This window comes from Ochlerotatus camptorhynchus, unplaced genomic scaffold, assembly GCF_037179485.1.
Source record: "Ochlerotatus camptorhynchus isolate MF236.1 unplaced genomic scaffold, CSIRO-AGI_Acam_v1.1 ptg000007l, whole genome shotgun sequence".
NCBI lineage: Eukaryota > Metazoa > Arthropoda > Insecta > Diptera > Culicidae > Ochlerotatus > Ochlerotatus camptorhynchus.
The window spans coordinates 684,448-710,818 of NW_027040499.1; the positions used below are offsets into that span (position 1 = coordinate 684,448).

At 42.5% G+C, this 26,371-nt stretch overlaps 1 protein-coding gene across 1 annotated transcript in view; it reads left to right on the forward strand.

The window, feature by feature from the left end:
- Positions 1-12,285: 12,285 nt before the first annotated feature.
- LOC135697059 (uncharacterized) overlaps positions 12,286-26,371 on the forward strand; it is a 32,778-nt gene continuing 18,692 nt past the window's right edge. The window contains exons 1-2 of the mRNA XM_065216645.1: positions 12,286-12,465; positions 13,337-14,047. Of these exons, the coding sequence (XP_065072717.1) occupies positions 12,286-12,465; positions 13,337-14,047 (891 nt within the window). The remainder of the gene's footprint in view (positions 12,466-13,336; positions 14,048-26,371) is intronic.

Below are 26,371 nucleotides of genomic sequence, written 5' to 3' on the forward strand. Positions count from 1 at the left end.
AAACGATTAATCCAAACAAAACAGAGCTCAGCTGGCATGGGTCCAATAGGGGAAATCCATCCAGCTGAGATGTCCCGACGGCCGAAAGAAATGCCTGCTATACCAAGTGGTAGATTTTGGCTTCTTTTAATTAGGTTACTAGTGCTGCCGAGGCCGAAGTAGCATTCCCGAGCAGATCGCTGATGCTGGAAGTTAGGCAGAGTGACTCCCGAAGATTTTGGAACTCCGGGCAGTTGCACAGGATGTGTTCGACGGTGTAGGGTACCCCACAGATGATGCAGCTTCTGCGGAACGGCAGGCCACCATAGTTATAGTAGAGTTTAGTGTGCCCGGTTCGAAGCCGCGAAATCACGCGTTGATCCCTCAGGTTGTCCAGTTCTCTCCATGGTTCAGTTGACCCTTTGACTTTGCGGATGAAGGCAGTTCTGTTACGGAACCACTCGGCTTCCCATGCCGCTCGAATGGTCCACATGATCCACCGTCTGACGTCCTGTAGGGGTACCTTGTTGGTAAGTCTGGTACCCGATGTCCCGGCTCCGGCAAGGTGATCAGCAGACTCGTTACCTGGCACTCCGCAGTGTCCGGGAATCCATGTGTACACGGTCTTCGGTGGGGCGTACGTGATAATCGCCTGGATCCATGGGTGTTTCCCGTTTCAAGCTGGCTAAAGTGTTGAAGATGTCGAGTGCTCAAAACCTACAAGGAAACCCTGAGTGTAGAAAGGATTCAGTGGACCTACGAAAATTTGGAACCAGGGATCGTCAGCGTTGAAGTGTTGAGGTGCATTAAAGCCAATCCCGGTCTTTCGATCCGAGATGTGGCCAGAAGGTACAACGCCAACTTTCAAACAGTGTGGACCATCCTTGTCAGGGAAGGATACAAGTCGTACAAAGCCAGTAAACATCCGAACCGGCACATGAATCAGAACTCCGTGGCCAAAAAGCGTGTAAGACTCTTGTACGACCGTGTTTTGACGAAACACAAGAGCTTCACTTTGATCGATGATGAAACATTCGTCAAACTCGATTATAAGCAGCTTCCTGGTCAAAAGTTTTACATCGTGACTGGACGTGGGAATGCGCCGGAAAGATTCAAGTTCGTGTTTGCCGATTAGTTTGTGAAGAAGGCCATGATTTGACAAGCGATTTGCAGTTGTGGCCTGAAAACGGAACCATTCGTCCTCGACAATGACATCCCAAGTTTACATCGAAGAATGCCTGAAAAAATCGTGTATTGCCGTTCATCCGCAAACATAGGAGCAAAGTCGTCTTTTGACCCGATTTGTCCAGCTGCCACTACTCCAAAGTGAATCCTCCGAATTTCCCGGAATTTCGACCGTTCGAAAAAAAAACTGGGCAATTTAAAAGCAGCGACTTCGACAAAGCAGTCAAGGACATCCAGCAAATGCAGGCAAAATGGAAGAAATGCGCTGATTTCGTGTCTGTTTCCACTGTGCGCGCGCTGATAGGCTCCATCAAGAGGAATGTTCGAGATTTCGTTCTAATTGGAGAAATGTAAGCATCTAATGCTGTAACTGTGAAGTTTTAATAAAAGTACTGTAAAGCAACCATTGATGAACTTTTTAAACTTATTGAATCACCATTTACAGGTCTTTTTGTGCGTACCAATTTACTTTTAGTCAGCCTTTAGAAGCAGAATAAGAGCTTATCATCAAAAAATGGCTTATTCAGCTTTTAATCAGCTCAAATTGTTTGATGGGGAATCTAATACGTAGTTTATAATGCATTCACAAAGCATTCGATTACAACATGGACGCAAAATGGTATAAGAGCTATTATGCTGACTGTTTCCACCTTTATTCAGCAATATTGTAAAGACATGCAATGAAACCTAATAATAGCGCAAGAAAACAGCAGCTTTTAGAGGTCTAATGAAACATGTTATTAAATGAATTGAAAAGTGTTGAATTATGTATGTCGATGTCGATGTCGTATCTTTGATGTGAAACATATATCAAATAGACAAGAAAAATGATGTAGGTACATATATCATTTTCCAGGATGCTTTCAAGAACTGGCTGTGTTGGTGTTAGATTAGATAGATTGGATTAGACCGTCTCCACTTCATCCAGATGTTTACGATGCCCTCATCACATTAGCGTAAAAGAGAAAGAGATGTGGCATCAAATTGTCACTATCACACCTTTTTTTCTCTGACATGGAATTAGAGTTGATCAGCCTCTAAGGTTTTGTTCAATGGAATTTTGACTGAAATATTTTTCCTTGATTTGATTTCCGTCGATCTCGTATTCCGCACTGTGTACCAATGCTACTGACACCAGGGAGGCAGCTCCCACACCTGGACCCTACCTATCGATCCATCAACTCATGGACCGGGGGCTCAAGGCTTTACTTCCCTTCCGAAGGAAGGCGTAATCAGAGATTTTATGCCTCAAAAAATCCCGGCCGCGCCGACTAGGATTGAACCACAGAACAGAAGGAGAAGTGCAAACAAATCGGTGAATCAAAAAGTGTTCGTTTTTCTGCTCAACAAGCGATGTGTTGTGGTAGCGTTCCACACGGGCTTTCTATGTGCACTCACACTATCATAGCATGTTGCCTATCTTAACTGCAGGCAGAAGATGCCTTCTACCGCTAGGTGCGCTAGTGTTCGCAAATGACAAGTGGAGCCACTTTCTGATCCAAAGTTCCACTCCTGTGATTGAACCCTTGCCCTCACTTATATTAATGAAAGTAAAGTTGTTGACTGAAATAATTTCGAACTTTCCCCTCTTCTCGAGTTTGCATCTGATGGGTTATTCAAAACAAATTTTCGAGAAAATATTTTTTAATAACACTTCTCAACATACCATGAGAAACACCGATGTTATTTCAGTTTGAAAAATTACTTCCATACTATGCATATGAGATAGATACAATATGTTTGAATATTTCATCTGAATATATCAAATCGATAAGATAGGAAACTCCGAATTTATTTCAGTTCGGAATCTGGCTTCCATTGGCAGTGTTGGCAGAAAAAGTGATTTTTGACAGTTAATTCAATCCATACATATTTGAACAGGTATCACTTTTTTCATAAACATTCTACCATCGTATTTCTTCCGGAAAAGTTGTTAGGTATTTTCTATACTATATTTGTACATAGTTGCATCGTTCAAGGCAGTGTTGGAAAAGTTGGCGATATTTCACGAAGTTCACCAAGGGAAAAGTTCGCGAGTCATAGGGAACTTTGATGAACTTTTCCATCACTGGTTCAAGCAAAATTGTGGTCTCTAGAGATGAAAATGCAAAAAGCAGGTTTTCCCATACTAATCTCCATTACTTTCCGTTCACAACATGGGTGGTTTAAGCGCCACTCCCAAAGGGAGACCACCCAGCAGATTGCAGGTTTGCCCGGCCTGAGACCTTCCTGAGGATTGGGTCGATGTTTCCCGAATACGGGGAGAATGCTGACTGGCTGCGGGAAAGATTCGCCCAGGAAGATTTCCCACGAAGTCCCCAAAAATTACAGGTACACAAAAACAACAATTTGTCCAGAACATCAGTCACGTGAGCGGGGTTTTCATCACGGGCCTAACCAGAACGATCTATCGTACCAACTGTTAAGATTCGGGAGACGCCAGAGATCAGAATCGGGCTGATCATCCCAGTAAACTACCAAAGCGAACGGAACGACATGGAAACCTCCGAAGACGTGAAAACCTGAGAGTTTTTCCTAGTACGCTATCATAAGAAAACCATGTAATTGGGTGTTCAACGGTATTTATTTAGGGGAAAATCACATTTACCTAAGCTCATCTCGACACCAAAGCTCCACTCGAATAAAACAAGCTTTTGCGATCGGTACATTCGTTTGTGTATTGTTTGCTCTCTACATGTCTGCTTGCCTAGGCCTTTATCTTCCCTTCCCTTTCCTCTCCTCTTTCCTACACACTAAGATTTTTTTACAGGAGTCAGTATTTTTTTACTGGGTTTTTGAATTGCTGAAAAAGTCGGTAAAAATTCAAATGACCGTTATCCGTAAGGAATCAATGAAATCAATCAATTTTATATTCTATCTCTAAATGGGGTTAACAGAACTAAGTATGTACAAGTTCAGAACAAATTTTCTCATTAATAAATTTTCCACAGATTTTTAAACTTTTACCGAACAGTTCCGCAATTCAAAAACTCGGTAAAACCGTACTGACTCGATTAGTGTGTATCCTTTAGTGTGCACTACCAATGCTATTTCCCAGACGTGTGTTCAGCGGGTTCTTCGGGTGCTTCGGGTTTTCACTGGTTAACCCATTCAGTGAGACTCTCACGGACTTTCGTTCGGTCTCATGCGCATGGACGATACAAGGAGAAATGGGTTACATGCATGTACTCACGATTGACTACCTAGGGTTTATGTCGCTGCAGCTTGTTGAGGAGACGGCGGCGCGCGGTACCGAAGCTGCGTACGCACTACTTCGGCCCAGAAACTATCGCGGATGCGATCATACAATGCTGATTGGTCTCACTCACCGGAAGAGTGGGATTACGCGGGAACGCGGCACATGTGTTCGTTCGTCCGTACCCACGACCACGTGTTGCGTTGGTTGTTCGGTGTTCCGACAGATACCGATGACGGTTTCGTTTGGCCTGCCTGTCCAGGTCGCGTAGATTAACGGACGCGACCTCTTCCGACCACGTGTGCCTCGGGGATCCTCCGAAGTCGTCAGGTGGGGTCAAAAGCGGTTTCTCACGAAAGGTGGTGTGTCGGCAAATGGCCTTCGCTGCCACGAACCTCATGAACTTCTGGATCCACACACTTTGCCGCCCACTGCACTGCACTAGCTAGAGTTTGCCTAACTTGTCTCTAAAGGAAAGGGAAATGTTTTAACTATCCTACTAGGGATTCTCATGTCGTTACTACCAGATTAAACACACCACGACACGATAAGAAAACTGACCACTCTTGCCTCTCGATTCGATTCGAATTGAACGATTCAAGCTAGGACATTCCTCAGTGAGTCGCTAGTACAGAACTTTGCCCCGGAATCGTTGAATTGAACGAAGTCCAATTTCACGAACGCCAAAATTCTCGCAATTGTGCACCCGATTGTTAGGGCTTCGCAGCATCTCTTTCCAACGAGCTGTTCAAGCATCCAGACCATTTCTCTCTGATATTCAGGGGGAGGGCGCAAAGCCGAACGGAAAAAAAGGTCAACGCATTTTAAATGGAAATTTGGCGGATCGATGTCTGCTTCTCGACGTGGTCGCGTCGGTACGCTCAACAGGCAGTTACATTTTATTTTGCGCTTGCATCTGAACGCAGGGAACTCATTTTGTATGACAAGTGTAACTCAACATGAGTGGATATTCTTTGGCGGTGAACACATATATGAATTTAATTGAAAAAACGAAACTTCATGCAATTTGATTAACTGAGTATATTGTATAAATATGAATTCTGAACTAACTTAATAAATAACTATCTATATGGAAAGCGTACTTGATACATTATACAAGTTTCATTCGCAATGCGGAAAACCGGATTTTAACCAATCGTCCCCAATTTTTGAACAGGTTTTTGGGACCCCAAATGGATCCGCATTATGGGAATTCTACATGCAGATTGTCAGATCCTTCAGTTGAATGAAATACTCGCTGTTTCAGTTTGTTATTTCCGGAAAAAGAAAGTTTTGTTTTGTTTCAGTTAGACAAAAATAGGCCTTAACTAAATGATTACGGACGATACTGAAGTACGTGAGGCAAAAGTTCGAGTTCATAAGGTCTTACAGAACCACGCGTTTACAATAAGCTAAAAAAAATCCACAATGTGATGGTTTCTATAGATTTGAGTCAAACATTTCGTTATATTTAGCTTATTTCGGTTTTCATACCGCATACCCCTCAAAATAATTATTGTTTGTCCTACTAAAATGAGCCACTGGGCAGCGGTAATTTATAATCGGAAGCATGTTCAAATGCTCCACATTGCACAACACCATTGTCTGCATTCCGTCAGATATCATCCGAAGATGACGAGCATCAAGGTTCCACCAATTACCGATTCTCAGTTCTCTACTTGCAACTGGTCTCAAACCCATTCAAGCAGTAATGAGCGAAAACGATAGGTCGAGGCAGGTAACGAATGCTTTGACGAATTTGCGAGCCAAATAGAAAACAAAAACCAACTCAACACCAGCATAGGTGAGCCGAAAAAGAGGCAGTTCTCAATATTTGTATTTTGATGTTTTTCTCAGTTGCTTTTTTCCCCATTCTACTCTGGTACCAAATTTCCTCATTCTGGCATGGGTGGGGTGGTGGCACCGAAGTATGTGATACTGGTTTCTTCGGAACTCTTCTTTACATTTTTTTGGACGTGAAAAGTGCACCTATTACCGTAGATTGGCGTAATTATAGCTCTATATGCGCATCGGAATGAATAGGTTCTTTACGCGTTGCAAACGTAGTCCTTCGAAAATTGTTGAGCTAATGGGGTGTGTAGACTGATCAAGGTCACTGAGTTCAGAGGTGAGTTGATTCTGTTTTAAAAAAATCGCCTCATAGGAAAGATGTGGGTTGCATAATGTTTTAAATGATTTTCGATGCAAATTGTGATTGAAAACATCAGGAGGTCAACGGCCTTGCCAAAAACAAAACAAAAGGTAGCAAAATCCTGATAAAAGTGTCTAATTGCAAGATTTTTCGCCGTTGATTACGCATGAACAATAGCCAGAAATGAATCTGCGGCGCATCGTCTGCCCAGATATGGTAACTGACTCCAACGAAAGTCGCTGACTCGTAACCAGTCAGATGTCGATAATAGCCCTACCATCAATCCGGTAATATAAGTAATAAAGGCATAACGCCACTGTACTGCTTGCCGTTTCTTAGCGGTAACAAAAAAGTGCCGAAATTTGAACAAACACACCGTGCTGCACTTATTAAATTTCGCAGACCTCAAGCTGTGGTCTATGAATGGCAGCATATAAACATGTTTAAAATGTCCTGAAGCGTGAACAAAATAGACCAACCAAAGGTCGTTAAAATGTGTGCGTTTTCTACACAGACTCCTTAGTCGCCGCCCCATTATTGGACCACAGTCGTATAAATAGAGCGTTAAAAGTATATTTGAGCGGCACCGGTTCGGAACATTAAAGGTTGATTTTTAATCGATTTCAAGAAGCGATTCCATTTCACTTTCGCTAAAATATTCAGTGAATTTCGTTTATGAGACGGTAATTCTCTATTTTCCCGCTATCTAGTATGTTACGCTTACATAACCCAGTCATCCAGCCATGTGGTTAATTAGCAAACGACCGTCTCCAAGATTTATCTCTCAGCAACGCCCACGTACATTCGGTACAGCCACATTAAAACTAACTGGCCGTCCTTACTGGCAGGCAGTCAATGATGGCGGTGCATTAATGGAATCAGCCTTATCGGTGCTCTTTCGGTGCAGTGTCGGTGCAGGTGCAGGTGGTATTGTTTTCTCTGTGGGCTGCAGCAAAAAGAGTTCATTTTTTTTTTGATCTAGTGAATGAGAGAGGTGCTTTAGATGTGCTAAGTGAGTTTCTGATGTTTGAAATTGTCGTATGTGCGAACTTAATGGAAATCAAAGAGCTCCAGTTTCAATAACATCAGCAAAATTGCAGAAACTTAAAAGAACTTTAGTGGGGAATGACACTGATTAAGACTGCACATTGTAGTAGAAATACGTATCTGTCATAGATACCAAAATGAATGAGGTAGAATTAAATGGAAGATAATCTTTTTTGCTGTTTTATTTAGGAATTCCGCTAACAACCCAATGTCATTACTTCATTAACAGAACTTGCCAAAACTAAAGTTGAGTTATAGGATCTTGTTGGTAGTTTCATAGCATCGAGCAGTTATGAGATCTCAGACCATGATTTCAGTGCTTTCCCGATTTTGTCTGCCCTTCTCAAATTTCGGGGAAAAATGTTCCATTATTTTTTTGATCAAAATTATTACAGAATAATGAAATTCTTATAGGGTAAGGGGTGCTATGGGATAACATGACCAACGGCGCTTATTTAAGTGTTTTGCAAAGCAAATTTAATGGAGATTCACCCGTAATCACTAGAAGAGCTGCGGGACAGTCATCTGGGAAATTTTTTGTATGAATTTATCTTTTAATAGTACGAGAAAAAAACACTGTTGGTAATAAAACACCGGGGTGCGTTTTACCCCTTTTTGTCCTACATATGGCTATTATTTGTAAAAACTCTTATAAACCATCAAATACTTAGAATTATTGAATCAATTTTCCTTTTTTTTTTTCTTCCTTTGGTTTGTTTTTTCCGTCGATCTTGTTTTCCGTGCTGAGCACCATTGCTACCGACGTGCCAGGAAGGCAGCTCCCACACCTGGACCCTACCTATCGACCCATCAACTCATGAACCGGGGACCAACGGCTTTCTTCCCATCCGAAGGAAGGCGTGATCAGAGATGTTATGCCTCAGAACATCCCGGCGGCGCCGACTGGGATTGAACCCAGGCCTGCTGGGGTAAGAGATAATCACGCTTACCACTACACCACCGGCGCCGTTGTCATCAATTTTCCTTTGACGATAATGAAATTCGTATCAACTTTCAAAGCAAAGAAAATGGGAGGGGGGTGGGGGTCAAAAATCCAGACCTGTATCGAAGTTGGCACGGGTTTGTATCCGCTAGTTGCCTAGTGCAGCTCCACTAAAACCCATTTCTTACTCTCTCCTCTGCCTGGATCCCCCCGGGACCACGGTGAAGCGACTACTTTGAAGGGGCTGTGCTCATGCCCTTCTCATACTCTCAGTGCTAGCTGGCGTTGCTAGATCACTGCTCATCTTTCCATTCCAAGTGTCTTCCTCTGGACACATCTCATCGACGAAATTCTCCACGTTAAGGACAGGCATCTTCCTTCCGACTGTCTCGCACCATGGACAGTCAAAGACCACATGCTCCGGTGTTTGTTAAGAGGTGGAAGCAGTACTATGACGAGCACCTCAACGGTGAAGCAGCAGAAAACGAAGGTGGCACGGCAACAGACCTTGGAGCACGCGCAGAAGACGACAGGCTACCGGCCCCTGATCTTCAAGAAATTGAGGAGGAGATCGGTCGATTGAAGAACAACAAAGCAACTGGTGTAGATCAACTATCAAGTGAGCTATTAAAATACGGTGGTGAAGCACTGGCTAGAGCGCTGTACTGGGTAATTGCCAAGAGTTGGGAGGAGGAGATAGGTCGACAAGTTGGATTGCTGCAACTACCGCGCGATCACACTGCTGAGCGCCGACTACAAGGTACTCTCCCAAATTCTATGCCGCCGCCTGTGACCATTTGCAACTCCGTGGGGCAATACCAGGCGGGATTCATGGGTGCCCACGCTACCACGGACCAAATTTTCGCGATTCGGCAGGTTCTGCAGAAATGCCGTGAATACAACGTGCCCACACATCATTTGTACATTGATTTCAAATCCGCATACGACACAATCCATCGAGATCAGCTATGGCAGATTATGCACGAGTACGGATTTCCGGATAAACTGACGTGATTGGTCAAGGCGACGATGGATCGAGTGATGTGCGTTGTTCGAGTATCGGGGACACAGCTCTCAGAAGAGCTGGGATAGACACGAGTAGCACGATCTTCAGGAAGTCCAACCAGCTTCTTGGCTTCGCCGATGACATTGACATCATGGCACGGAACTTTGAGACGATGGCGGAAACGTACATCAGACTGAAGACTGCAGCTAAGCGGATTGGACTTGCCATCAACGCATCAAAGACAAAATACATGAAAGGAAGAGGTTCCAGGGAAGACAATGTTAGCCTCCTACCCCGAGTTCAGATTGACGGTGACGAAATCGAGGTGGTCGATTAGTTCGTGTATTTGGGCTCACTGCACGCCGAAAATGATACAAGCAGAGAAATTCAAAGACGCATTATGGCAGGGAATCGTGCCTACTTTGGACTCCAGAGGACGCTCCGGCCGAATAAAATTCGCCTCCGCACGAAGTTGACTGTCTGCAAGACGGTGATTAGACCGGTGGTTCTCTACGGCCATGAGACTTGGACTATGCTCGTGGAGGACCAACGCGCCCTTGGTGTTTTCGAATGGAAGGTGTTGCGTACCATCTACGGTAAAGTGCAGATGGATGGCGGAACGTGAAGGAAGCGAATGAACCACGAATTGCACCAGCTGCTGGGAGAACCATAAATCGTCCACATTGCAAAAATTGGGCGACTACGGTGCGCTGGGCACGTCGTAAGAATGCCGCACGACAACCCAGTGAAAATGAAGGCGCGCAGCAGGCAAGGTGGATCGACCAAGTAGAAGGCGACCTGCGGACCCTTCGCTGACTACGAGGCTGGCGAAGTGTGGCCATAGATCGAGTAGAGTGGAGACAACTTCTTCGGACAGCAGAGGACGTTTCATCAACGTTGTCACACTGCGTTACGCTGGGTGTCCGAACCGATGCAGGTATTTCCTGAGGCAGCCGTGGCCAGACAGGAACTGCGTCAGGTGGTGGTGGTTGACTTCTCCGTGTTTTATGTTCACCTAAGAATCGATAATAACCGATGTGTCCATCTACCGTTATCCACCGTGTGTCACTCCTATTGCCACTTTTCCAAAGACTCCGCTTTCACCACTTTCCGTACTCTACCGGCTTCTCTCCGACTGTAGCACTCACTGTTCTCCGCCGGGTGATGCCGATAGGAATCATTCATATTTATGCACTCACGACTCGCTTGGCCATAAGCCGAAAAGTACTGCTCAGTTTCCTTTGGGTCTGCTTCGTTTCCAGTGCTGCAAACCAGGCTGGACCTCCATTCTAGCTATTGTGTTGATGGCCTTCGAAGCATTCTCACAGATATATTCGACGTAGCTGGTAAAGTTTAGCCGGTCATCGATCACCACTCCCAGGTATTTCAACATGGCGTGCGTTGGACCAAGGATGGAGCCTTGTGGACCTTCCGCTGAGATCCTAATCAATATCTGTCCCATGTCTGTCTTGTAGACCAGAACCAGGTTCTGGAAGTAGCTCCTCAGAATCCTGTCCAGGTAGTCAAGGACCCTCATTCTATGCAGCGCTTTGGCAATGGCTTTCCAGCTGCGCTGTTGAACGCATTCTTGACGTCGATCGTTATCACGGCGCAATATCGATCGCCTCTTCGCTTCTCTTTGGACGCCTTCTAGGCTCTCTCGACCATTGTCCGAATTGCACCCACCGTTGATCTCCCTTTCCGGAATCCAAACTGCCTGCCTCCCCGACAATCCAAAACAAAAGCTGATAGGGCTGATTAAGTTGAAACATTGTCCCTTTCAATTGACGATGTTGTATATCTCCGTTGAATTCGAGAATTTTGGATGTTGAAATCTCCTGAAAATTGAAAGTCAATCAAAACTTTTATGTACAATTCAATGAAATATGTAGGGGGATTAGGGGCATAATGAACACACGGGGCGAAATGGACACCCTCAAAATAACAAAATCTTTTAAATTTAAACGGAAATGTAAGTTGATAATCATTTTTACCACTATCAAACATATAATTTTTCAATAGAATAGTTGATATCCTCTATTAACCACCGAAATATATGAAAAATTAGAAATCATAACCCAAGGGTTTGAAATATTATAATTTCTAACCAGAGCAAAATAAGGTTTTATACCGTGCCGATTCAAATTTCGGACACTTAAACTCGAATTTCGGACACTTTTAAAAGTTGATTATCTCGGTCGAATATGATCCACATGTCTTGTAAATTTTAAATTTTTTTGACTAGTGCCCTCCACGATCATCTAACATTATTACTTTGTTTCTAACTGGATGTAATATTTAATTAAAAATGAAAGTGTCCGAAATTTGAATCGTCCGAAATTTGAATCGGAACGGTACCCCGTTCACATTAAAGCCTATATCACGTAATATAGGCTGTCTTGCAATGAGCACTCAAACATAGGATTTCCAGTGAAAACTAGATGTATGAGTGGTCATTGCAAGACAGCGTATATCACGTGATATACGGTGTAATGTGAACGGGGTATTACGAACGTTTCAGAATATTTATTATCAATTACCTACTTGTCCCAAACACGTTCTTTGTATCGCTGCTGAAAGTTGACATTAATCACAATATTGTTTTTGCAATAATTTATTTAAAAAAAATGCATTCAAATTAATATAGTCGATTAGGGGCGAAACGAACACCTCTAGTAGGGACAAAATGAACACCACTTGTTTCTGGAATCTAACCTCAACGCCCACTTTGTTGACTTGTTTACATTGTTTACCTATGCAGTGTTTTGATGGCAGTGATGGTGCGAACGTACAAAAGACAATCGGGAAGGCAGCAGTGGTCCAAAACGGCCATGGAAGCGGCCATAGATTCTGTCCGCCGGAGTGGAACGTCCATCAAACGAGCAGCCAAGGACCATGGAATTCCAAGACCTACGCTGATCCGCTATCTGAAAACTGCAGAAGTACTGGGCCAGGAGGTGAAGCAAATCGGCTCATTCAAAACAGTTTTCATACCTGCCGGCCCACATTTTGGACTTTGAGGTTCGATGCTACGGAATTACCACCCGCGACATCCGGAGCCTTGCCTTCCAGCTGTCCGAACGCAACGGGAAAGCACATGAAAGCATGACACGAAGACACAGCTGGCTGGTAGGGATTGGCTTCACGGCGTCATCCCAAACGCACGCTCCGTACTCCTGAGGCTACCTCAGCTGCAAGGTTGCAAGCATTCAACAAGATAGCGGTCGACAACTTCTTCGATGTGCTGCATCGTGAAATGGACGGAGGCAAATTCAGTGCCAGCAGGATTTTCAACGTTGATGAAACCTCTGTGCTCACCGTAAGTTGTACACATTTTCAAATAAAATGCATGTTTTGACTCATTTTGTATTCTTAGGTGCAATAGGCGGAAAGAGGGCTACTTTCCACTGCAAGCATTTGCATGTTAGCAACGGGACATATACTGCCACCTATGATGATATTCCCTAGGGCCCGTTTGACTACCAGTCTTATGGAAGGTGCTCCACCAGACACGGTATTTGTCTGCAACTCTTCCGGTTGGATGACTGTAAAAGAATTCAACACCTGGTTCGAGTATTTTCTAAAGCACACGCGTCCAACAGCTGATAACCCGGTTCTTTTGATTTTGGACGGTCATTCTTCGCATACGAAGAACCTTGGCTTTATTGAAAGAGCGCGTGAGTGTCATGTGACAGTCGTGTGCTTGAAACCACCCCCCCCCCCCCATTGCAGCCACAAACTACAGCCTCTCGACATAAGCTACATGGGGCCGCTCAAGACGGCTTTCTCGAAGGAAGTGGAGAGTTTCCACAAATGCAATCCTGGTAGGTTATCACCCTGAACGAAATCAGCCGGCTTTTCGATTTGGCTTTCATGAAGACTTCTAACGCGGCTCTTGGTGTCAACGGATTCCGTAAGGCAGGAATTTTTCCGCTGAACCGGTTTATCTTCAACGATAATGATTTTGCGCCGGCTGACGTAACGGACGTTCTTCCAGCAGACCCAGAAACCGATCGTTCAAAAAATGAACTTGGTGACGAAGCTCTTGAATCCAACGCAGCCGATACTGAAGCAGGACCTTCGCGAATGCACAATGAGGTAGGAGATATCAACGATTCACTGTCAAACGAAAAGGAAAATATCGTTCCAAAAGGGATTGTAAAAGTGGATGCTAACAACATGCTGACTCCGAAAGCTACTTTGGCGCCGTTGGATTCGAATGTTCCAGCCGGTTTGTCTGTCCGAAGCATCTTCAAAGTGTCTGCTGCGGAAATCCTACCGCTACCGAAAACAGTTACCAGAAAAGTTGGCGGTGGACGAAAGAGGGAAAAAGCTCAAAACATAACGTCAAGCCCCAGCCGAAATGAGTTGAAGTCATCGCAGGCATTGAAGGATATTGATCAGCTAAAGAAGGTGATCAAAGCTGAAACAAGACACATTTCTAACAGTGATGCCGAAACACCTAAACGCAAACGAGAACGTCCGCAAGGAAAGAGCAATCAAACTAAAACGGTGCTTGCCCAAGATACGCTCTGCGAAGTATGTGGCTGTTGTTTCAGTTGATCTGACAAAGGACAGGATTGGATCAAATGTTCCAAGTGCTGCTTGTGGTTCCATGAATGCCAGGACTCTCGCTGCCCTTCGTGTGCCTTTCAATAAGGCATCAATTTGTAGCTAATCTTCATTATGTGATTGTTCATGAATTGGTTTTATTTTCTTTATTTCGGTAACATCACCAGAGGTGTGTTCGCCAATGAAATTGAATTGAATTAAAAAAAAATCTGTTACTGTTTTGGTTGAAATCTGATTAGTTTTACTTAAAATCTTACTAAACTGACCCCACTGTCAATCATAATTTCAATAATAGTTTTAGAATCGGGCTCTCATCATGTCAATCAATTGCCGTGATTCAATAACTACTTACTTTCCAGGGCACTTTTCGGTATGTAAGCACCTCTCGTTAAGGTAGTTAATCATGAGCATTCTCCATTAGACCCCCTATACCAATTGAACTTATTCTACATACTCTTTTGGAGTTGCTTATTGACCTATACGAAGTAAAGCTTAAGAAATGTCTCCCCTATGTTCTCGTTTTTGTATGTAAATATGTATGTGTGTGTATGTGTGTGTGTGAGGGTTGTATGTATGTGGGAGGGATGGGGACATGTTCGCGTAGGTATGTACATATGTTATAGAGTCAATTTCTGAGTCTAATCCAGTTTTTAGCAAGGTGTCCATTATGCCCCATAAGGTATCCATTATGCCCCATAAGGGTGTTCATTTCGCCCCGTACCCCATCCACCAACCCGGTTTACAAAGAAGTTTTCAAATTGTTTTTACAGACTTAAATTTACTATTTTATTGCTGAAAACGATTGGAGTGTATAGTATATGGTTATTATTTGAGGTTTGACTATTACGGGTATTTTACACTCATAAAATGTATTTTCCTTTAAGGTGTTCATTATGCCCCTAATTCCCCTAATGCTCTTTTTTTATTTTATCTTTTTATTTTTTTTTTAAATGTTGCTGACAATGACAATTGCAATTATTACAATTGCAAAAAAAAAGAAACAGGTTTTCCGTGGCAAAAAATATATTTTTTTTTTTTTTTTTATTATCACTTTAACACTCTTGGGTTATTCGTGACTTGTCCGGGGGTGAGATTTGAACTCGTGACTTTGGCGTGAGAGGCATGGATGTTAACCACTACGCCGGGGTTGCCCCCAGCGGCAAAAAATATTTTTCCAGCAAACAGCAATTCAAAACTAATAATTATTGTAGGAAAACATTAAATTAATGTAAATGAATTAAATGTAAAAGTTACATTGAATGAACGATGGTGGATCCAAGATAGCCGCACTGCAAAAATGGCGTGTTTTTGTTTAGCTACGTTGTTTCGTTCTAGTGAAAATGTTATAAATTTACAATTTCATTTAGTGTTAATTTGAAAGTACAGAAGTGATGTTGAAAAGTGCATTGAGTGTAAATTTTCAAAATCCTATCCGTTGCATGTCCGACTGTTCTAACCTACGCCTAGCTACGCTCAGCTAAGTTTATTTACCATTAAGTTCCTCTGTCTTCGATAGGAAATATCCATCTAATTGAAGACGATTATTTCAAAACTTACTAAATACGTGTCAATCATGTATTGCACTACTGCTTGATTGAAAGTTTCAGTACATTATCAATGGTGTATATTTGCATCGATATTGTATTGGAGCGGGGCTTATCATGTGTGAAAATAGGTTCGGAATGCTTGCGTTCTTGAAATGGGCTATTGTAGCTGCGGTGGAGCTGTCACCTTCTAACTCCCGGGTTCAAGCTTCTTTGCAATCATAAGAAATGATTGCAGGCAGATTTTATCCATAATATCACTGCCAGACAGTGGAACTTAGGCCAATGGCGAATCTGCATTCTAATCTACGATTCCACATACTATTAATAACCTTTTACACATGAGAACCTCCTATGGATCAGAATGAATTGTGCATATGTTTAGGATCAACACACATTTTCAGGCGCAAAGGAGCAACAGGATCGAGCTGATAACGTTTCTTAATCCCAAAATCTGAAGACTATTTGGAAAAATATGTTTAGGTAATGGGCAGCAACAACGGACCGATAAACTACTTTCAGCTTCTATTTATTAAATGCTTGATATAATGATTGCCAGCAACGCCGCATGGGCGTATCCTATGGCTTACCCTCCCTACTAACAAAAATCCACCCTTCCCGTGACACTTCTGATGGGTCGCAGAGTTCTCTGCATCTCTCTAAAGTAAGTGTCGGACTAACATTCCTCCCCTTTTCCCAACAGATGCAAGGACGTGGCCAGGACAGGGAGGGAGACACATCTAAGAGGTAGTAATTAATCACAAATTACTATCTAACAGCAACGGATGAAGGTGGGTCTCCCTCTTACCAACAGTTTGGAGCTCGTACCACCTACGACATTGTGCAACCTGGTTTATACTATGCTATGCTACGCTAAAAGTTACATTGAATGAAAGACCTGAACTTTGAATGGATTGATATATGAATGGAAAAGCACTTAAAATCGTCAATTGTTAATTTTACCCCGTATGCACATTTTATCCCCGCTTCCCCTAACATTCACATTTCTGCAAAGTTTAAGAATAAAAATTATTCACAGCGTAAAGTTTGAGAATTCATGTTTAATAACTCAACAATTTAGTGAAATCTGCAGGCTGACAAAATCGGGAGCTGACAAAATCGGGAAAGCACTGTATAAGGAAAATTGCGGGAATTTTAGGGAAGCGTTCCCGGGTGAATTTATAAAACCATTAGGGCAGTCCCATAGAACTCAGGAAACTGTTGGGAATGTTCCAAAAATTACAGTGAGCATCAGGGAAATTTAGAGATCATAAGAAAAAAATTCTCGAATTTCTCTGAAGTTGCGTGAAATACACGGAAATTCCGAAAACGGTAAGAAGTTTAGAGATTTTTCGGTTAGTTTTATTAATTTCCGGGCAATTCCAGGAACATCATCAGGTAGATAGCTAGAGTAGCGAGAGCTTCAGGAAAGATAAGAGTACTTCAAAGCGGTGTCGGTGGTGTAGTGGTAAACGTAACTGCCTCTCACTCCAAAGGGCCTGGGTTTAATCCCAGTTGACGCCACCGGGATGATCTGAGGCTTAAAATTTCTGAAAACGCCTTCCTTCAAAAGGGAAGTAACGGCGTTGGTTCCCGGTCCATGGGTTTGATGGTTCGATAGGTAGGGTCCAGGTGAGTGTGCTGCTTCACTGGCATCGGTAGCATTGGTATTCAATATGAAAAACAAGATCGACGGAAAACAAATCAAGGAAAAAAGAAAAGAACAAAAGGGTTTGCAAAAATTAAAAAAAAAAAGAGTTCGAAGAATTCAAGAAAATTCCGAGGGTTTCGGGAAAGTGTCATGAAGAGACTGCGGAATAATAAGGGAACTTCTGTATAATTTTAAGCATATCAGCCTCAACTTCAAGGTGGAGCCATCAGCTCAAAGTAATCTGCAGTATCTTTTATGAAGTTCTATGACTTCATGGATATCCATAAAAGTACAGAGATTTCAAAAAATGATCTGAGGAGAAGTTTGCAGAACTTTAGAAGAATTTAAGAAAGCTAGCTCTAGAGATCTCACGATATTAAGTTCAGACTTTCGAGGAAGTTTAAAGATCTGTAGTTTTTGGGAGAGAATAATGAGTAGTACTAAGATCTGTAATGTAAAATTCTATAAATTCAGCACAGCACCATGAGCTTCAAGAATATTTTAAGAAACTGAAAGGAGTACCAGACATTTCAGGGAATTCGACAGAACTTCAGTTTCATTATTTTCAGAGATGTTGCGAGTATTTCGAGCAGCTTCATTAAATAATTACAAGATCAGTGCCGCGGAATTTTAGAGTATTCCTAGTGCTTCAGAAATGTTCCAAAAATTTCAGGAAAACTGTGAGGTCTTCAAAAGAGTTCCATGAAAATTTCAGAAACATTGTTGGACCGTTAGAAAAGTTTCGAGAACATTTTGAAAATTCAAGGAACTTCGTGAAGGAACGAAAACTCCAGGCAAGCTGATAAAAGCTATATATTTTTCCCTTGATTTGTTTTTCGTACTGGGCACCAATGCTACCGATGTCAGGGGACCGGGGACCAACGGCTTTACTAACCGTGATCAGAGATTTTATGCCTCATAATATCCCGGTGGTGCCGACTGAGACTGACCCCAGACCCTGTAGGGTGATAAGCAGTGAAGCTTCCCATTACACTACCGGCGCCGCTTGGGAATTATATAGATTTTAAAGGATGTTCCATGAGCTTCAAGGAAGAAGCATAAAAACATAAGGTAAATTTCGGGAGCTTCATCATCGACCGAACAACTTTAAGGCAGTTCAATTATCTTCAGGATCATTACGGTAACATTAAAAAGTTTTGATAAATTTTGGTTAGTCTAGAGAACTTCATTGGAGATTATAGACCTTTAGAACAGATCCTTAACTTCAGGAAAGCACCGAAAACTGAAGAATACTGTAGACTTATGGAGAATTTATAAAATCCAAAATGTTGTTTTAGTTTTTCAGTCTACAAAAGTGTTGGTTACAGTTTGATCATTGTCGATGTTTCGATCCAGTATAGATTAGGGTTAACTACCCCATTTCCGACCTATTAAGCACAACCCGCACTTAGTATTTCTTAATCTAGTGCAGTTTATCACCAAACGGGATGTTATTATTACTGATGGCTTTCTTTCCATACGTACCGTAAGATTTGATAAAGAGAACCCAATCGTTGAGATATTGTCAAAAGTCTAATACTGCTTCTTGACGCCAAACTTGGCCTACGGATTCTAAGCTCGGCCTAACGCATTGAAACGCAATTGAAACGCCAAAGAATTCACTTCGGCCTATCGGATGAAGATAAAAATTGATTCGGTCGGAGCGCTTCTTTTGTTTTGGGGAAAAATGGGTGCAAACCATCATATCACGCGTTCTCAGTGACTTCGTTCCGTATCTTATAAACTAAAGTACCGAAACAAACGCATAAATGAGTTTTTAACTCTGAAATCATGGATTTATTTGAAGTTTTCTGCTCGATAGGCCCAAAACGGGCGATTAGGCCGAAGTAGTTTTCTACCCTATCAGCGCAGGTATCAAAACTAGATTAAGATCGTTTATGGCGAGCTGATTGTACACACTTAGAAATACCTAATCTTACACGTGACAGAATCCAAATTTGGCATAAAGGATGAGTCGTAAACAAACATGTCATGTAAAATAAAGTGCTCCGAGACTGAAAAGTTTGAAAGTACGTTTGATTGAGCTGAATTTCGCGTCTATTATGACTCAATTTTATGTAAAAATTGACGCTCGTATATGTCAGTCTAAGAGCACCTAAATTTACATCATTTTTTCTAAGTGTGTCGACACGTTTAACTCGTATCTTAGTTTTAGTTAGAGGGAGCTAAATTGTTTGTAAATTCCCAAATTAAAATGATAGTCGCTCCTTAAAGGAGGCGCATGAATTTGAGACCTTGGGTCGGGCACACATATGAACAATCAGTGAGTAACCAGCTTTCATAGTAATTTACCATGACCGCACTGATCCAAATACGGTCGAACAAGGCTTATGCAGGACTCGCTTTATGCACGTGAAAACCTCGTTTTGCGATTTGATGAAATTGACGATTTTATGCGATAGTCCTAAGTATCAATTTGGGTTTTATGAGGGTTCTGCATAGCATGATTAAGACATGTTGAATGCTTTAAAATCACGATAAAACTAGCAATGTTACTTGGGTTGTACCTCCTGTATACAGACAACTTCTGTGGACAGCAAAGGACGCAAGTCGAAAGCATTTTCATAGTCAATGATTTCCAAATAGGGTTAATGTCCCTTACATATGTCGGCCTAAGTGTCCCTAAGTTGTTTTAAGCAAATATTGAAGAATAGAATAGATTTTTATCGATGGCCCAATGTTTAGATCGATCGGCCAAGTAATTTCCCCTTCATGGATTCTACGAATCCGTTACCTTGTTGCAGGACGATAACCCGCACATTCCTTTGCTGTTTGCTGTTCGCGTTAACATTTTGTCCGCTAAAAGTTATTTTCAATTCGTTTGACTGTAGTTTTTATTCGTTTTTTCAACGTTGACGTATTATCTGGACCTGCTTTCATCGCTAAACTGTGGAGTTGATTCGTGAATTTGCTGTTTTGGACGATTCCGAAGGATTTAATTTTCAACCACATTCCTGTATTCGGGCTAACGCTATCATTTGTTGCTGTTCACTGAGTTTTGTTTTGTTCGCTGTAAGGATGGAGAAAAAACAATGCGGAGATGCCAGATGGAAATCAACGAAATCGAGCCGTTGCGCTGCGGCTTTTGTGAGGTTTACTTCCACATCAGCATGCAATGTTGTGGTTTCAACCTCAGTCGTGCGAGCAAAGACCTATTCTCGCAAGGCAAGGCTGTATTCGTTTGTTCAAATTGCCGGAATAAAATTAATGGCAGAAGTGTGAAACAGTATTTTACTGATGAGCTCACACACGACACGACTCCGTCACCTGATGGCTTACCGGCTCAGGTTCAACAACTGTTCAACTTGGTGGAATCGCTGAGTGATAAAGTTGACAAGTGCATTTCCATGGATATTCCTGCTGAGCGACCATCGAATCGATCAAGGAAGGGAAATGCCTGGCCCAGACTTGGTGTTAAACGTCGTCGTGGTAATGAAGGTGGACCGATTGGCACTTCTTCTGTGCGTGGGACCAATGCAATTGATCTCAGTGACTTGTCTGTACCGTGTCTAACACCACCGATCTCCCCTCCAAAGTTCTGGCTCTACCTGTCCGGATTACACCCGTTAATAACTGCTGAGGACATTCAAAAAATTACTTCTTGCTGCTTGGATCTAACAACACCTGCTGACGTCGTGCGTCTCGTTCCCAAGGAAGTGGATATGACGAAGCTGACTTTCATTTCCTTCAAAGTTGGCTTGGATCCATCGCTGAAAGAACTAGCTCTCGACGCTTCTACGTGGCCTGATGGGATATTATTCCGTGAATTCACCGAGTACTCAAAAAACCAGTCTGGATCCAACGGCAATCCACTGACAAATACTTAAGGCTCTATCATGTGGACGGTGGAAACCCTAGGGTTAGCACCATTATCAATAATCATTCTTTGCGACATTCTGTGGACGGTGGAAACCCTAGGGTTTCCACCAGAGGTGAGTATCTGTACCATTCACCAAATATTCCCGCGCCAAATATTTCCATGTTGCAGAACACGACCCGTGACGCTAGTCGTTTATGGGTTTATTACCAAAACGTACGTGGACTGCGCACCAAGATCGCCGACTTTTACTGCAACGTCCTGGAGTGCAATTTTGACGTCATCATTTTAATCGAGACGGGGCTTAACGAGGCTATCAATTCGACGCAGCTTTTCGGAAGCAACTACAATGTGTACCGATGTGACCGAAGCCATATAAACAGCAGCAACTCGTTTCGGAGGGGTTCTAACTGCCGTACATCATCGTTTCATCAGTAGCAGTGTCGTTGCAACGAGCGGAGAAACGATAGAACAAGTGTGTGTATCGACAAGGATTGGATCCAAGCGACTATTGCTGTGTGCAATTTACGTTCCTCCAAACAAGAGCAAGGATCTCAGCGTTTTGAATGGGCATATTGAATCGATCCAAGAGCTTTGTAACAGTGGCTCTGACAGCGATTGCTTGCTGGTATGCGGTGACTACAATCAACCTGGGATATCCTGGAGTTGGGCTGATGGCGAGATTCGACCTGTGAACTCTGTTCCTTTCCCAGTTGCTAGCTCATTCTTGATTGATGGCATGGATTTCCACAACCTGCATCAGAGAAATCTCTAGCGCAACCACTTAGGACGCATCCTGGATTTGTTATTTTGCCATACGGACTTTCCTGTGGAAATCTCGAGATCTGTTTCAGCACTCTTGCCAGTTGATCTTCATCATCCGCCACTAGTCGTCTGCTTACCATCTCTAGTTGATGACGGTGCACTGCTACTGAATGCGAGTGATGAGCTTGCGTTATACTATAGCAAGATTGATTTCGATGTTCTAATGGACTTCCTTTCCGTCACTGACTGGGATCTTCTTTTCGATGGACTGAATGCTGATGAAATGGCTGAAAGGTTGTGTGCTGTGCTAAATAATTGGATGGATACAAACGTACCGATTCGTCGGCCTGCTGTTTCTCCTGCGTGGAGCACCGCTTTGCTACGAAAACTAAAACGAAAAAGAAATGCTTCGCAACGTAGACTTCGGCGATACCGTTCCCTGGCAAATAAGCGTAGTTTTCACTTGGCGTGTAACGAGTACCGTAATCTAAACTCTTCGCTCTACAAATCGTACGTTTTACGAGTGCAAACTAATTTAAGGCGAAGCCCCAAGAGCTTTTGGAGCTACACAGCTAAAAAAAGTAGTGTAAATTTCCGTTACTATGATGCACATAAATGGAGCGTCATATATCATACAAGTTTAGATTATAGATCGTGTAAATTTATGAGACATGTCATGTCATGCAATATTCCATATATTGTATACAACTGTTCAATTTTGTTTGCAACATTTCTTGCAAGTTGCGCGTTTACGTGAAAAGGAAGTTTACATGTATGAATGTTTGCATGCATGGATGTTTACATCGCCAGTAAAATTCAGAATTTTTTGGTGTGTATGTAAACTCGAAGAGGAAAAATTCAACAATGCCTGCAAGCGTTTTTTTCAATGACGTTGAATCGTCGCTAGGCGGGGAGAAATGTGAGCTTTTTGCTGCTCATTTTTCGTCGGTTTTTGCCGCAGAATCCATCACCTCGACTGAACTTGTCTCGGCTGTTTCGGATGTGCCTTCAAACCTTGTTGACATAAACACTTTTGAAATAACGCCCGTTATGGTAACTAATGCCGCCAAGAAAATGAAATGTACCTTCTCGCCTGGACCAGATGGCATTCCTTCTGCAGTGTATTGTCGTACCATTGGAGCGCTTGTTGAACCGCTTTGCAGAGTCTTCAACAAATCTTTTGTAGAGTCGAAATTTCCTGCAATCTGGAAAGAGTCATTTATGGTTCCGGTACACAAGAAAGGAGATAAACGTGACGTTAAAAACTACAGAGGAATTACTAATCTCTCAGCAGCATCAAAACTGTTTGAGATAATTGTGAGTGGTTTCATTCTTGAGCACACCAAATGCTATATCTCTAGTGACCAACATGGCTTCATGCCTGGACGATCGGTTACCACAAATCTTCTAGATTTCACCACGACATGTTTTGAGCAACTGGAAAATGGGACACAAATAGACGTCATCTACACTGATCTAAAAGCAGCGTTTGATACGATCAACCATGACATTATGTTGGCAAAGCTACCCAAACTCGGTGCGTTGGACCGTTTGACTTCGTGGTTGTGCTCCTACTTGACTGACAGGTCTCTGCGAGTGAAACTCGATTCCAGTACTTCCTCGTATTTCACGAACTCGTCAGGTGTACCACAGGGTAGCAATCTTGGCCCGTTGCTGTTTGTGTTGTACATCAACGACGCACTTCTTCTACTTGGAGATGGCTGTAAGCTTGCGTATGCCGATGACCTAAAGCTGTACTTCGTGGTGCGGACTGCTGAGGATTGCATTCGTCTTCAATCGGTATTGGATCTGTTCGTTGATTGGTGTCGTCGGAATAAGCTTACCCTCAGCATTCCTAATGTAATGTCGTATTACCGCATCAGGCAGCCGATTGTTTTTGACTATGCCATCAACGGTGTGGTTCTTCAAAGAACTGGTCGGTTCAGCGATCTTGGTGTTCTACTGGACCATAAGTTGACGTTCAACCTCCACCGCTCTGCTCTGATCACAAAGGCGAATCGCCAGCTAGGTTTTGTGTCGAAAATATCGAAGGACTTCATTGACCCACACTGCCTGAAAGCTCTCTATTGCTCACTTGTGCGACCAATCCTGGAAAATGCCTCCTTGGTCTGGTTTCCTCATCAGTTGACTTGGAGCTTGAGGATCGAAAGTGTTCAGCGCAAGTTTATCAGGATAGCATTACGTAATCTACCATGGCGTGATCCGCAAGATCTCCCGCCGTATTCTGATCGCTGCAATCTGCTGAGCTTGGATACTCTGGAATGCCGACGGAAAAATCAGCAAGCAGTTTTTGTTGCCAAGCTATTGAATGGTGAGGTCGACTGCTCGAGGCTTCTCTCGCTGTTGGATATCCGAGTACCACCGAGAACATTACGAAGTGGTACCCTTCTCCAACCGCGGTACCATCGAACGGCGTTCGGTTACAACGAACCACTAACAACTATGATGCGTACGTTTACGGCTGTCGAAGAATTATTCGAATTTGGGGAATCTTCATCTCGCTTTTTGGCACGGATTAGAAACACTTGAATTGTTTTAGCTTTAAGGTTGTTTCATGTAGACAATAGTCCGATGAATAAAAGTAGAAGGGTCTGTGCCTAGGGGCACGAACGGAAGCTTGACGTAGGACCGCTAGTGGACGGAATAAATGTGAAGAGAATTTAGTTCTTTTAATTGATCAATTATCTATTATCTCAACTCTTTCCGTTTTTGAATTGTAGGCGTACCAAATTTGTAGTAATCTTTTTCAAAGAGAAGGTTGATTAAGAGAATCAATCAAAATCACTTGCACCCCTGCTTCCAAGTTTGGTTACAAGATTACAACTCTGGAGAGCATTTTGTGTGGTCGTTGGGGGCTTGTGGTTCTGAATATGGACAAACAAGCACAGATAAATTCTATTCCAACTCTTTACTGATGTAAGCTTGATGGCCCTGAAAAGGGCCGTTTTATTGAAGAGGACATCCATGGCCACTTACGCTTGGCGTGTTTAGTGTAGGAGACAGCATCACGGACTTTATTTTCCAGGAACACCTTCAGCACACCTCGTAGATCAGACCGGAGATACGTTTGACACCACCACAGCGGATGGCGGTTATCTCAAAGAACTTTGCGATGACGCTTGGCGCCTCTTTAACCAAGACCTCCTCCATACAGCATTGCTCTTTAATATCTTTTCAGGTTAAAGCAGAATGATGTGCAACCAAGTGGTATAAAAGCTACAAAGACTCCTCCCATTATGAGTAGTTTGCTATCAAGTAGCGACACTGGCTCTTTTCCTTTTGCGTACACGGCGAATGAGAACGACCCAAATTTGAGTTTAGTTCACTCATAATCGCCAAAAGTGCAGGAACTCAGCGATGAGTAAATTTGTTTCATGGTTTCCTGTGGAAAACCTAAAAAATCTGCCAGAAAATGAGGAAATTGACGAAAATTTTATTCAGTCCCGGAGTAGTACCAATCGACTGAGTGAATCCAATCTTTACTTTTCTCAAATTCGGGAATTCTTCCCTGGAAAATCCTGGAAAACCTTGGAAAACATGAGGCAAATTTACTTATCGCTGAGTTCCTGAGCTTTATTTCTTATTTCTGTGATAACTAAACTCAAATTTGGGTCGTTCTCATTCGCCGTGATATCACCTTGAAAGATATCGGCGCCGGTGGTTAGAGTGATTACCTGTCATCCCAGCAGGCCTGGGTCCAATCTCAGTCGGCGCCACCGGCATGTTCTAATGCATAACATCTCTGATCACGCCTTCCTTCGGGAAGTAAAGGGCAGCCCTAAGTTTGCACCTTTAGAATTGATAAAACGATCCATAAAATATTGCAAACCGTTCCATTAAAAACATCCAAATGATCCATAAAACATCGGAGAAAATCCCTTAAAAAGTGTGGATGATCCATAAAAAATATCAATATTATCAATATTTTATGTGAAATTTAGCAACACAATTGTAAAAATGTACCACTAAATTTCTAAATAATGAGCATTGGAATTGTACGAATTACCCATAAACATATTGCAATTGATCCATAAAACATTCAGCAATGAACCTTAAACTAAAGAAAGTGATCCATAAAAAATCAAGTTTGCACACTTAAAAATATAGGCATGATCCATAAATTAGACGTATATTATTCATGTTTAGGACACTATTTTTTTTTTAATTTTGATCCATAAACCTTGAAAAATTGCTCCACTGCTTATCTACTTATATTTACTGTCCTGCCCGTGTATTTAAGGTAGATGTGCGAAGCGACGGGCAAGCGTCTAGAATTAGCTTCCAAAAGAAGATTCTACAATAATATTCTTAAAAAGCTTCCTATGGAAGCTTCATTTAGAAACTAAGAAGCTTATTCTAGACGCTCGCCCATCGTTCTGCTCTTCTGACAAAAAAAAAAACACGGGCAGAACAGTAAACCTGAGTAGCTACGCAGTAATGTAGCAATTTTCCAAGGTTTGATCAAATTAAAA